This window comes from Hirundo rustica, chromosome 5 (genome assembly GCF_015227805.2).
Source record: "Hirundo rustica isolate bHirRus1 chromosome 5, bHirRus1.pri.v3, whole genome shotgun sequence".
NCBI classification, from domain to species: domain Eukaryota; kingdom Metazoa; phylum Chordata; class Aves; order Passeriformes; family Hirundinidae; genus Hirundo; species Hirundo rustica.
Genome location: NC_053454.1, coordinates 11,919,527 through 11,932,988, shown reverse-complemented (window position 1 = coordinate 11,932,988; position 13,462 = coordinate 11,919,527). Strand labels below are relative to the sequence as shown.

The 13,462-nt window shown below is 38.8% G+C and overlaps 1 protein-coding gene across 2 annotated transcripts in view; it reads right to left on the bottom strand.

Annotated features, from left to right (window-relative positions):
- EVC2 (EvC ciliary complex subunit 2) overlaps positions 1-13,462 on the bottom strand; it is a 74,759-nt gene that overhangs the window by 56,483 nt on the left and 4,814 nt on the right. The window contains exons 1-5 of one of the 2 annotated variants that reach the window (XM_040064974.1): positions 9,827-9,890; positions 7,361-7,521; positions 6,797-6,862; positions 2,096-2,282; positions 316-425 (exon numbers count right to left, since the gene is read on the bottom strand). In XM_040064974.1, coding sequence (XP_039920908.1) covers positions 316-425; positions 2,096-2,282; positions 6,797-6,862; positions 7,361-7,521; positions 9,827-9,890 — 588 coding nt within the window. Of the gene's footprint in view, positions 1-315; positions 426-2,095; positions 2,283-6,796; positions 6,863-7,360; positions 7,522-9,826; positions 9,891-13,462 lie in introns of those variants that run through there. The other variant, XM_040064975.1, reaches the window with a different exon arrangement.

The window sequence follows — 13,462 nt, the reverse complement described above, 5'->3', positions numbered from 1 at the left end:
TCTCAGATTTCAGTAATACACATCTAAGTATGTGGGACAATGAATCCAAGACAGATATAAACTGGAGAGAAGTATGAAAAGTATAAGAAAGGCTACAAGATGACACACAAAGATACTTTATTTAAGGACGTCTAGGACTTCTTAAGCTATGAAGAATAATTCATGCATTTATAAATTCACGGTAAACAATCAGAGAGCTTAGGAGCTTCATTTCATTACATGATGGCCTCATTGTTTAGGCAGGCAAGAACCACCTTGGAGACTGTTTTTCTTTACAAAAATTGTGAAGAGCAGAACAAAACAGTGAAAAATTACCTGTGATGAACTCCTGAAAGTTAGCTTTGCAGGCAGTGTCAAGACCCTGCCATGCCACATTCCTTCTGCATCAAGAAGTGCAGAGTAGTTGACTGCAAAGTGTTCTCCACCTATTAAAACAGGGATATGGATAGATTTGCTCTGTTCCATGAAAATTTCTCAAAGATGCCTGGGGAAGGCTTGGGACAGCACTCCAGCTTTTCCTTTCTGACACAGCAGATGCCACACATCCAAAGTAGACAGTTCATAGCCACTTGAGCTCAGCAACATCCTTCATACCTGCTGCCTCTAAGAATTCAAGCAAATTCAACCCAGGACCTGGAAACTGCATTAAACGTTGCCCCAACCTATCAAAAAGCAGCATTTTTTGATAACAAAACTCTAAATGAGGCTATTTTAAAATATTTTTTATTATAAAATGGACTGTCTACATTTTAACCACTAACTTGTTGATTCTCCCCTTGTTGAAACCAAAGAGAAATCTGACAGATTTCAGGTGAATTTTGATTCACAGTGCACAGAAGTATGGAAAAATTATTATGGCCAACATTGAGCACAACAGTACATAGGCCAGTGTAGACAGAGTCTTTCTGTCCAGCCCCAGTGGCAAGGTATGGGCTGACTTCAGGATTAGTATAGTAATGACCAAACCTCAAACTATGCCGAAATCTGGTCTGCTGGATTTTCTCCCACTTCAGTATTTTTCACACTGATTCGTCTGGAAAAGCAAGCTTCAACTCCAGATTCAGAAATTATAAATAAATTACATAGGAGCTCCAACTTGGCTTAATAGAATCAGATATGCAAGCCATTTTTCTATTCTTTCTCAGGGATTTGTTTCCAGGAAATCTCTGTGGAAAGCCAGAAATTCCTTGACATTTCCAAAAAGACATTTCTAGTCCTGCAATCAGTACCACTGCCCACTCTGCTGTTATCAGAAATGGAGTTTGGCTATCCAACTGCAATCAGACAGCAGTCCCAAGTCCACCTAATTTCTCTTTTCTGTGTGAAAACCTTTCACCATAAAACTATCATAACCAGAGATACTTCAATCATAAACAGAATCAGTGAACACTTCTGAAGCTCCTGGAGAAATATTTTGACTCCCAAAGGCAAGCTGCTAATTTTTGACTTGTGCTTGTGATTAGGAAAAAGGAGATGAAGAAATCAAGAAGAATGAAATTTAATGCATGTGCACTGATTGAACTACTATCAATTAGAAGAGGAACAGACTGGCTTCACAACTGGAAGAGGTTTATTTCTCTATTATTTGCTTTGACTTTATAATTTGTTCAGTTTGAAGAGAACAGATACTGGAAAGAGCTGCCTTATTTCTGATGAATCATTTTCCCTGTTTGCCTGGCTTTTTTCAATTCCAATGCACCTCAATACCTTGGCAAGCTGAACTGCCACACTTGGCTAAAGAAGGCTTAAAATATGATTAAAATACCTTTTGCTGAAGTTTTTAAAAGTACCCAAAATAAACAAATACAATTGTGAAAGACTCTCATTTTTGATGGAAACTTTTACAAAGTACAGGAGGCTCAGTTCTGCACCTGGAAGACTGGAAGGAGTTCAAAGGTGGTAGTCAAAACTGTAAACAGTGCTCTGATAGAATTGGAAACTGCAGCCTAAAACCTTTTCCAGACTTTTTCACCTGTATTAACAGATAGTCAAATAATTCACACCACTATAATGAATTAATTAATTAAATACTGTGATTTTAACAGATGCACTTTGACACATGTTATCAGGGGTATTTTACTGCAGATTTTGTTACCTTGCAGGTAACTTTTCCTGTAAATCTGTATGCCATCTGTGGTCTTATTCCCATTGGTTTTTTGAACATGTAGACCAGTGATGTTGTCCAGGAGGATAAGATCTGTGATGTTTGTTGACAGCAATGTGTTGGTGTTATTAATCACAAGTGTAATGTATGCAGTTTGAGGGTCATGTTCAATATCCACCTGAAAACAGAAAAATTAGTATTAATGGTGCAAGACAGCTGTATGTGCATCTTAACAGAAAAATTCACAGCCTTGATTACAAATAAAACTTCATTATATATGTAAACTCATTTTCTGAAGGTATTCTGAGTGATCTGTAAATGAAACTACACTCAAGTTTGATCTCACAGTCCCAGTGAGGTTTTAATCTTCGGTATGTCAAGCTGTTGCTTGGAGACAGTGGCAGAAAGCCAGAAGGTGGAAACCCAGCTCACACAGGACCAGAAGCATAATCAAATTCTGAATATCCCCCTGATACTGCATACAACACAAAACTAGATCACAACTTTATAACCAGCGTTTGGAAAATTCTTAAATTTCTACCTCTGGACTATGAAGATGTTTCTTTTGCAAGCTGCCTCATTGCCAAGTAATTCTCTCCTTGCAGTTTTGGTCTCTATTTCCCTTTTTTTCATAGCAACCCCATTCTCTGAAGGACACCAGCTATCTCAACTTGCCCTCCCCATGAGTGCAGATGGAGCCACCAGTGAACTTGGGAGTTCATGGCTCCGCTTCCAATTAGCAGTGAAGGTCATACACTAATCACCAATCTCTAGCAACATGTGCTCATGTGATTTTATTTATTTATTCCATTAAGCCTTTAAGTCCTATTGAGCAATTATACCCTCTAAATGAAATTACTCTGAGCACAGAGTTGCTTACTAACCTCTCACCTTCCAAGCTGACTTTCTCTGTAACTCATATTAAACCAGAATACTCTAAATCTTTACAGGATCTATAATAATATGGTGATCTATATGAGGTTTCAAATAACGACACTAGTATAATAGTCCTTTAACTGACAGAATTATGATTCAGGCTGAACCTTTCTCTTTTTAAATCTTCCTTTTAAGGAAAAATCTACACTGTATCTTGACACCAGTAAATACAAAATAATAAAGCAGTCCCCACGAACAATGAGTTCTAAAAATATGAATTGTGATAGACTTCAGAAATCACACCAGAGTTCATGGCAGCCACAGGGTTCAATATGTGTAGCTATGGTCTTATACACTAATCTCTGCATTTCATACTAACTCAGCAAAGAACCAGGTCACAGTTTTAGAATTACATGAATCAAGGAGAAGAAATAGCTTAATGAAATTATTACAGCTTAGTCTACATTTCTCTATTTAAGTGAAAAAATTCACAACTATTTATTGCATTAGAAGCTGCAAACAATGTATAAAAATGTATATATTAATGCATGCATAAAAACAGGCTTAGTTATATTTCTGAGGAAACCATTACCAATTTCATATGCTTGTATATCAGGAGTTATACCCCAACTTCTGAGAGTTAAAATCATCAAGTATTAAAAATGTGTTATATTTTGGTCAGATTTTCTCTCTCCTTGTTTCTGAACTGGCATGATGCAGTCAAGATGCCTCTCAACATTTCATGCGCAATCACAAAGGCTAGATATTTGCCTTAAAAAGCAAAACCAAAATGAAACAGGAAAAAATGTCTCAAAATGACATTTCTCATTAATATTAAATCCATGCTTTTCATTCCTTATTTTTGACTGGCAATCAGACTTAAGCTCAATTGCAAAGGGATTGAAAGAATTTGGATTTTTTTTTCCCCCTGAAATCAGCCGATGAGAATCAAGCATCAGGTATGGTTTGACTGCTCCCAGAAAAAACTCCTCTATATAGTGCTGCCACTGTGATCAGTGACCACTGGTTATCTTCTTTAAGTTGCTCCTCTAATTTGCCTGAAGGTGTATTTTTATTGCTTTTGGAGCAGATGGTTAGGCTGCCAGGCATCTACAGGAACCAAACCCAATGGCAGTCACTGATGATGCATATTTTCTACTCTATTTCTCTCTATTTCTACTCTCTTCTACTCTATTTTCTCTCTGCTGCTGAAGTGCCCCACGTGTGTCATCACCCCCTGCAAGCGATCTCACTTCAAGTACCTGGGAGAGTGACATGCAAGAAGCACAGCAAGAGCATGGACACGACAGGAGAAAAGAGAGGAGGAAGGAATTGCCATGGAAGTTGAAAAGAATGGAGGATCCTTGTTAGGAGTAAGTTAGAACAACTAGAAACAGGAAAAGAGGGAGAAAAAAAATAGAATAATTGATAATCTCCAGTGCATGAATGCTTAGGAGATTAAGAAACAACACAGGTAAAAGTGTTAGAAGACAAGCAATTAAATTTAAAGATTTATTTCAGCTCTGCTAAGGATTATTGTCACTTTGAAGTACTACTACAGAAAAGGTCACATCATACTATTGGAATGAAGCTCTTAAAGAAACGCATTTCTGAAAAGGAAGACAGTGGGTGCTAGAAGCACTGGTAAAATTTAAACACTTCAGTTTCAATAAGGCTATTTCTACGTGAAGATGTGGGAAAAATTCTGACTCGAAGAAGCAAACATACTCCATGCTCTGAGGGGCAACTCATTGCAGGAGGAAAATGTGCAAAATTCACTTTTTTCTATTTAAAACAGCTAAAGAGCACCATATGGCCAGTCTGTCTCTTAGCATGAAAGCATTTGTTCACTTGAAATAGGACTGAAGCAGAAGACAAGGTAAGCCAAGGAAAATTAAATGTGAACTGCATTTGCAGGTGGAAGACAATCACTTATAATTGTAGAGTTTTCAGTAATTTGCAACTAATAGCACTACAAAAGTATTTTCTGATAAAGCCAGCATCTACAACAGATTACCTTTAATCTTCTACAGCAGTTATTTTGCAGCTTTTAATGAGCCTGTGTGAGGCTGTGTTGTAAACAGCAGAAAAAAAACAACATGGGACTGTTTCAAAGTGTTTCTGAGAGGCTCTGGTTGGGAATCCACAGATAGAAAAGCAGAAGATTCTGTTACTACTTCTTATGTCTGAAATGCTCACTACTTAGCCTCATTAATCAGGATATACTGTCATTTCAATAACAACATTGGAGGTAATTAGCACCATGAGATGTGGTGCTTATTCATTCTTCTCTACACAGCTGATTTGGCGAAGATTATAATGTCACCTCTTCTGTACCGATTACTGAATCCTCCACCCTCATAGGCATCATTTCAGTGGCTGAATTCAGATTGGTCCTAAAGCTGGATGTGGTCTCTCTCTCCAGGAGACAGCTAAGACGAACTGATTGTAACTATAAAAGTTCATACCTGCTTCATCCAGTACACAGAAAGGGAAAATAAAAAAATTTAAAAAAAAAAAAAAAAAAAAAAAAAAAAAAAAAAAAAGGAAAAATAACAGTCTAGTAAAAATAAAATTGGAAGTTAAAAAATTTCATACAATAGGGAGGTCTTTACTCCTCATAAGCATTTACACAAGTCAAATGAAACCTTTTTTCATTAAATACTGTGTTGTAGGTTAGTCCCACTAAATATGCAGACTATGACACAATGGCTTTTCTATGGATGTGTATTAGGTTGCCCAAACACACAACGGGCAACAAAGGGGTCAGTGCCTCATCCTTGAAAAGAAGTCCACACTTGAGCCAGGTAGAGTACCCATGGCTGGGCCAGAGGAATAATTCGTAAGGTTTCTCTCATCTTGTAAAATTTGTCTCTATCTTCACTCAGACTTGGTTGATTGTGGTGGTGTGACTTTCTTTACTGTAACCTTTTAGATGGTTTGCTCCAGCCTGTTAGTTTATTCCAAGTTTCTCTTCCCTCTTCAAATTGTCTATCATGCCCCAAACTGCCTTTTATCCCACCTACCTGATCGTCAATCCTCCCTAATCCCTGCCCTTTGTTCTAGGAAGCTCCCTGTCAGTCCCTGTTGTCCCAACCCCCTGCCTAAACTCCTCCCAGGAATTCCTCTATCGCACAAGGTCCCATTGGCCCATGTGACCCCTTCCCCTCCCATTGTCTTTCTTGTTGGTTGTTATATTGTGAGCCCCCCCTTAATCTCCTCCCTGATGTATCCCTGATTGGTTGAGAGACTGTACCCACCCCCTGTTTTTCCACTGTTTAAAAGTCAGTGTACAGCACTGCTCAAGGTTCTTCGTCCCTGACGCTCTCTGGGGGAATAAACTACCTTGAGAACACGAGGGATCCCTCACTGCTCTTTGTGCCGACCCTCGGCGCTGTGCCATCAGGGGCCATAGAGAGCAGGAGCAGCCCTGCTCTGCACCGCCACTCTGACCACCGGTGGTCTGGGGGTGGCCGCTCTCGGCACGGGCCAGAGTGAGGGACTAACTGGGGGCTCTCTGGTCACCCTCCTCGTGTCAGCTGATTACTCTGGAGTTCATTGGGATTTGACCATTTGCAGTTTTAGAAACTCACAAATGCACCTCAATACCTCAGGTTTTTACTTCAACCACAATCCGAAATGCCCTGAAGCCTGAGAGGTTTCACTGACTTCTGTTTTAAATCAATATTGCCTCTCAGAGAGTGGGACCACCATAACATCAAAACACACGTGGGCACAATTAGGTCCCCACTTTTTAAAGGTCATTTGGGTACAAACTTCCTACCAAATTAACAAGACAAATCTAAGAAAACTTACCATACCACATTTCTGAAGGGTTATTCCAAATTCAGAAGACGCTGACATATTGGACACATCTTCAGGCTATGGAGAAAGAGGAATAATCTACATAGTGTACGAAAACATAATTCACAAACATCAGCAACAAGTTAAATCATATAAATAAAGAAATTATTTAAAAAAATTAGAGGAGTGTTATCCCAACAGTTAAATCTTTTTTCTAGTCCAAATGTGGAAAAAATACTCATTCCCACAAGTAATTATTATAATCTTAATTGATATATTCATCTTTTGACAATCGCGATTCAAAAAAAACCCATACTGCACGAAGTTCATGAGATTCTTTTCATTACTAAGTGTCTACCAGCATTTACACAGCAATCGCACAGCTGTACCTGTCACAGTAACTCTTTACAAGTCCCAAAACTAGTTGGTGTTGCTGAAGTCATGTCAAATGAACACAATCATCTGGGACAGGACTAGAAATGTACTAACTGGAATAGTAAACTCCCAACATTCAGTTTTTACAGAATTGCTACAATCCCTACAAATAGTGAAAGTGGCAAACCATCTTGAACTGACCAGAAGGTGGCTGATGTCAGACTCTCGTTTGAACAAAACCTTCTTTGTCCATGAGGGTATCAAGGCAAACAGCGAATGGCTCCACTGGTTGTCTGAGGCTGCAGAGGTCAAGAGCTGGTGAGGGGCTTTCCTTGCCTGAATGACCACGGGTAAGGGCACTGCTGAAAACCAAAGCAACATTCAGCATTAGAGCTAAGGCTGGGTCCTGCATGGCAGCCACTTGGTGCAGAGTCCAGCCAGGGAGGGGGCTCATGGCACCAGTGCTCTGTGTGCACACAGAGACGGATACTCCCTGACAAGCACTCAGAATCATGACAGGCAACAGAGACTGAGGCCAGCCATGAAGCAGAGATGGGATTTGTCCTACAAAACCGGGCAGGAGTCAGAATAAAACAGTTTCCTCCCTAAGGAACTCCCATATACCCTACAGGAAACTTCTTGTTATTTAAATGTAAAGAATTTAATGCATGAATTAAAAGGTTTAAGCCTTTTAATATAAGTCAACTGTTAATATTTTTAACACAAAAAAACTTTCAGCAAAGCATAAAGAATTCAAACAAACCACAATGTGAGGGGCTTTAGTGCTTAAGGTGTTCTGCTTCAAAAGTACAGTCTTCCAATTAAGCACCGACGTTGCCAATACATATTCAGAACTAAAATACTTCTCAGCTGAGGATGGGTCTCAGTTATATTTCAGTTGAAGTGCCATCAAATCACATGCTCATAAATTTAGTAATGAGCAATATAAATGTTAGTTTATACTCTTAAATTTTTATTAAAGATTAGTCAGTGATAATACACAAAGTAACAGGCATAGTTTTGAAATTGTTTTGAAATCATATCACTTTGATCTACAAAAGTAAAAGCACCTATGACAGTAATAAAAGAAGCTTACACTAAAAATAAATAATTTAATATGTTAAATTGCCAAAAGGTAAAGCTTCTGAATTAAGAGATAACTGTTATGAAAATTTAAAATAATAGCTGGTTTTCTATGCTCAAAGAACTTACTTTTTTCATTTTTTACTTAATATTATTCTCATTTATTACTTATTTTTAAACCAATTTTCAGCAATATATATTAATATGAACAAAAACTCCCATTAAAAAGGCAAGTAATTTTGTGAAATGACTTTTCTATCAAAAAGCCTATTACATATTAATAAAATATGAAAAGCTGAAGACACTAAAACCTCATTAATATGAGAAGCAGTTTTTTTGAAAAGCCACTGCTTTGTAAGAAGAACAATATAGGGAAATAAAATTAGTTACAAATGGAAAAGCATGAACCGAGCATTCAGAACTGGACCCTTAAAAGGAGCCTTAAAGTATTAATGTACACAAATCACTGAAAATAATTCTGTTAACACAATGGATGAGATGCAATCCTGGTGCTTACAAAACCCAGGTGGACACGCACTTGGGGAGCTTCCCGGCTTCCCATGTTTATTTGGAATGGAGTAGTTTATACTTGACCAAATTGTGGATATATGAGCCAGGGAAAGCTGATGTCTGTATTTTATGACCAGTTTCAATACCCTTCTCTAAGTTTTACTTAAATACTTAAACCACTGTTAAACAATGTATCAGACTTCGACTAATTTTGGGACTGTAAAAACAAGATGGCAAAGTCAGTGAGAACAGGAACATGTATAATTACAACAAATGTCCGCCTATCTTCGGGGCTGGAATTTTTTCAAGACAGTCATGCATGGCTTATTTCTATTTCAAGACTAAGCAATGGTCCAAATCACTCAGAATGAAACCAGTGCTGAATTTTCAGTGCAGTACGAACCTGCTAATTACCAGTCTGAGCTCTCCTAGCCATGGCACACCCCAGCAGATCCAAATACACTGTTTATCACCTCTAATGGCTCTAAACCTGTTTTTGACTACTGAATCAAGTCTCTCTGCGGTTCTGTATAACTATATTCACACACTGAAAAAGAATACTTTTATATATGCTGTGTCTCATACATTAATGCAATTGTCATCCCATTCCTGTGAAGGTAGGGCACCAATTCCCCTTTTGTTTTCTTGCCTGACTACAGGAAATGTACCTTTCTTCACAGTAAACAGAAACCCTGAATGAGCTTCTTTGTAGGGCTTTGTAAGAATCAGAACTCAAAATGAGAAAACGTATGAACTCTGTTGAGCAACTACTACCTTTAAAGTGTTTCTTGTTTAGCAGATCATCTTCTGAATTTTGGATGGGGGCGGACAGCCAACAAGAAGTGTGTAATTGCTTCATGGAGTATCTTTTGATCTTGTGTCCTGTGTAGTGTAACATCTCCATGAGCACACCAAACTGCACTCTACATGTGACAGCAAAGCCTGATACTCCCCCTCTGGAGAGTATCAAGTAACCAATTTTATTAACTGATCATGTTCCCTGACTGAATGAATCTCTGGATTAATAATTACACAGATGAGTCTGTTTTCAAACTGTGCTTTGTCATCACTTACAATCCCAAGAAAATGTGCCCAGCTCCCAGCAGAAGTCTCCAGGCATGTTATTTGGCTGCTCCATCATCAGTATTTGAAGCAGTTGAACATTATGTTAAGCAGCCTCAACACTGATGATGATGATGCAAATCCACTTGTATCTTCCCAGTATTCAGTGGAAGGTTTTGCTTAAACAGATTCAACCAGTATGATGCATGTCCATACAGCACCTTGTGCCACTGCCTTTCTCCAGAATTTTTCTCTTCCTTCCTAATAATTTTTAACAATATAGGCTCTTCTATAATACCCTGGATCTGCTGCCAGTAAAGCTGCACTTTTCTGTAGCACTCTTGCTTCTAGTATTGACTGTCAGTTAAATAAAATAACTTTCTTCTGATCCACACATCTTCTGATCCAACTGTCACTGGAACAGCTAATCTACAAGAACTTAACTGCTTTTCCACGTAACTTGCTGCTTATTCAACATCAGCAACATAACTGTATTTATCAATTCACCTGCTGTCTGTTTTCTGGTAAATTCCTACTGTAGAATTGTAGATGTCTGCTGGGTGCTTGAAAAGCTGGACTCTAAATATCTGAGAAAGGATGGCACAGGCATAATACATTCTGTCACTTTCATATATATTCTAGATTTCTGTTCTGAATTTTTTTTTTTTTTTTTTTTTTTTTTTAACAAATAGATTCATCTGACCTTAGAAAACACTAACACTCGACTGCTGAAACCTTTCACTGAGAAGCATAGAGCTTTCTTCTGGATGCTGCTCAGAAGTGCAATTTGTTTCCATGGTGCCATCAACAGTGTCCCTTCAGAGATGCATCCAGTTCTGCCAGTGACTCTGAGGTCTCCTTGTTCCTTCCAATCTTTTCTTGCTACAGTTTCAATCTTTGCCATTTTTCTGGCTGTTTTCAGAAAAGCCATTATCAGGCTGCCTGGTCGTCACTTTCACTGGTTTCTAAATGGCAACAATTCCCACTCCTTTTCGAAAGAAAATCTCTGCAACACAAGGGAACAGTTTCAGCTTTCCACACAGCCCGGGCAGCCCCCTCTCAGCTGGGCTTGCCAAGCTGCCACCAGCCATTCCCGGACCACAGCGCCTCAGGCCAAAACACTTCCCAGCAAGAAAACTAGCAGAGCGTGGGGCTTAATCTGGGGCTTTCCTGTAAACATCTCCAAAAATGCCAAATCAAACTGTTCATCAAAGAAAGACAGTAATTTCACTTTCTTCTGAGATGTGAGACAATATCACAATCTTTAAGAATTTTTTTTAATTAAAAATTCCCCACTTTTATGAGTTATTATCAAGCTGTTAAATATTTTATCTTACTTTTAATTAGCACATCACTAAAATGTTTTAAATATTATTTAATTCTACATAAACCCAATATAAACAGATATGCCAGAACCCTGTCTTAAACTGCATATTCCTAGCTAATTACCAGTGCTGGTAGGTAGACTTCGTATTGAATTTCAAAAGAAAACACAAAAATAAATATTAATAGAGCTGCAACAGCTGGAATATTGGTGTAACATTTTACCTCTCACATTCCTGTAGTATTCACTCATTCCACCGTACAAAATGAGAAACGCACAGTTGATCAGAGCAGTCTCTGCTACTTAATGTTCAATTTTCTTTGCTGTTCTCCCTAGGTAGTTACTCGCCACTCCAGCTTTGTGCACTATTGCCTTGGTTGGTGACATATTGCTCTTTTGGCTTTCCAGCTGCCACACTCAAGGCACAGGCAATATGCCTAGGAAGGAGAGCTCCCCACTGCCAGCCCCCACTGCATTCACGTGCTGCTCAGGGAGCGCAAATACTGAGGATCCAACCTGGTACAAAAGGCACCTGCTGTGTAAAGAGTGTGGTGGCAGTGAGTCTGTGTTCATACAGACTGGGGGTAGAAGGATGGGTATTCTAAGAAAAGAAATGGTCAGCACTCTGTCCTATGCTTTCAAATTAGTTCTGTGCATGGATATGGATCTGGCACACCACAAGCCTTGACCACTGGACTCAGGGTTGAGTCCTGAACATGTCAGTGGCATCAACAGCCACCATTAGAACAGCACACACAACATCACAACAGAAGCTAAGGTGAAGGTTACTCAAAGCTACAGCAATTAAATAGGATAACAGAAAATTAAAACAGTCTTACAATAGGTTTACATCAAAAACTCCTGTATGTCCTTAAGGTTCCCATACCTTTACAGCTCATTTTAAGTAGTAGAATGCCGAATTACAGCAAGAAAGCAAAGACACTGACATGTTTGTGAAATTTCAAGTTCAGAATTAAAAATGAGAGCAAAAAAAGCAATTTAACTAAGACATTAATTCTAATTTATGGCTCCCAAGGGCTGGATATTTCAATTCAGATTCCAGAGTCTCGCTTGCCCACCACAAATTTATCAGCAAAGCTTTGAACAATCTTTATTTCAGTGGGGAAGAAAGGAGTTAAATATACTTGCTTGCTATATTGTTGTTCCAAATTACTCTCTGTCTTGAAAACCATCCAGGATACAAGATCCAATTTGAAATCCTTTCAATTACACACAACAATGAACAGGCAAAGGTAGCAATTTAGGGTATTCAGTTTTGAATGTTGCCATTAGCTTTTCTTGTTACAATGTCAAAAAAACTAGGAGCAGCCACAAGAAAAAACAAATCTACTTTCCAGGTCTGTTTTGAATAAATCAGAGCAGACTCAAACATAACTCTCAAAAACCCACTGTGTTCCCCAGTCACAGGAATATTCTGGGGTTGTCTTTTCTCATCTTAGGCAGAAACAACTTGGAAAAGCTTCCAACAGAAACACTGAGATCAGTGTGCTGTCACAAACCATTTCACACTTCAGCACACTGCCAGTCTCCATGACAAAGGTTTTATGCCGAAGTTCCCATCTCTCTGCTTCCATCAAGAACTTCTTCAGTAAAAACTAAAGAATCTAGTACTCTGATTAGGCAAATCACTAAAACCTTAAGTTTTAAATACATTAAAAATCTATGTTTACTATAATGGGACCGTTTTCAGTTATAAAATCAAGCATATAATTCAGTGCTTGTAGCAGTCATTTAACACCTCACTTAATGCATGTGTTTACCTACTAAAAAATGCCAGAATTTCACAGAATCATGATCATTGAGTTTGGAAATGACCCTTAAGGTTAAGTCCGATGCAAACCTAGCACTGTGAAGTTCACCACTAAACCATATCTGGAAGCACACATCTTTTAAATACCCTGGGGATGGCATGGCGACTCAACCACTTCCCTGGGCAGTCTTTTCCAATGCTTAGTAACGTTTCCCATGAAGATATTTTTCCTAATATCCAAACTAAATCTCTGCTAGCACAACCTGAGGCCATTTTGTCTCATCCTGTAACCTGTTACCTGAGAGAAAAGGCTGACCCCCACTCCACTCCAACCTCCTTTCAGGTAGTACAGAAAGTGCTCAGGGTCCCCCCAGAGGCTCCTCTCCAGATTAATCAATCCCAGCTTCCTCAGTTGCTTAAGACTCATTCACCAGACCCTTCACCAGCTTTGTTGCTCTCCTCTGGACACATTCCAGCATCTCAACGTCCTTCTTGTAGTGAGGGGCCGACTGAAGACAAGATTTGAGGTGTAGCCTCACCAGTGTCCAGCTGA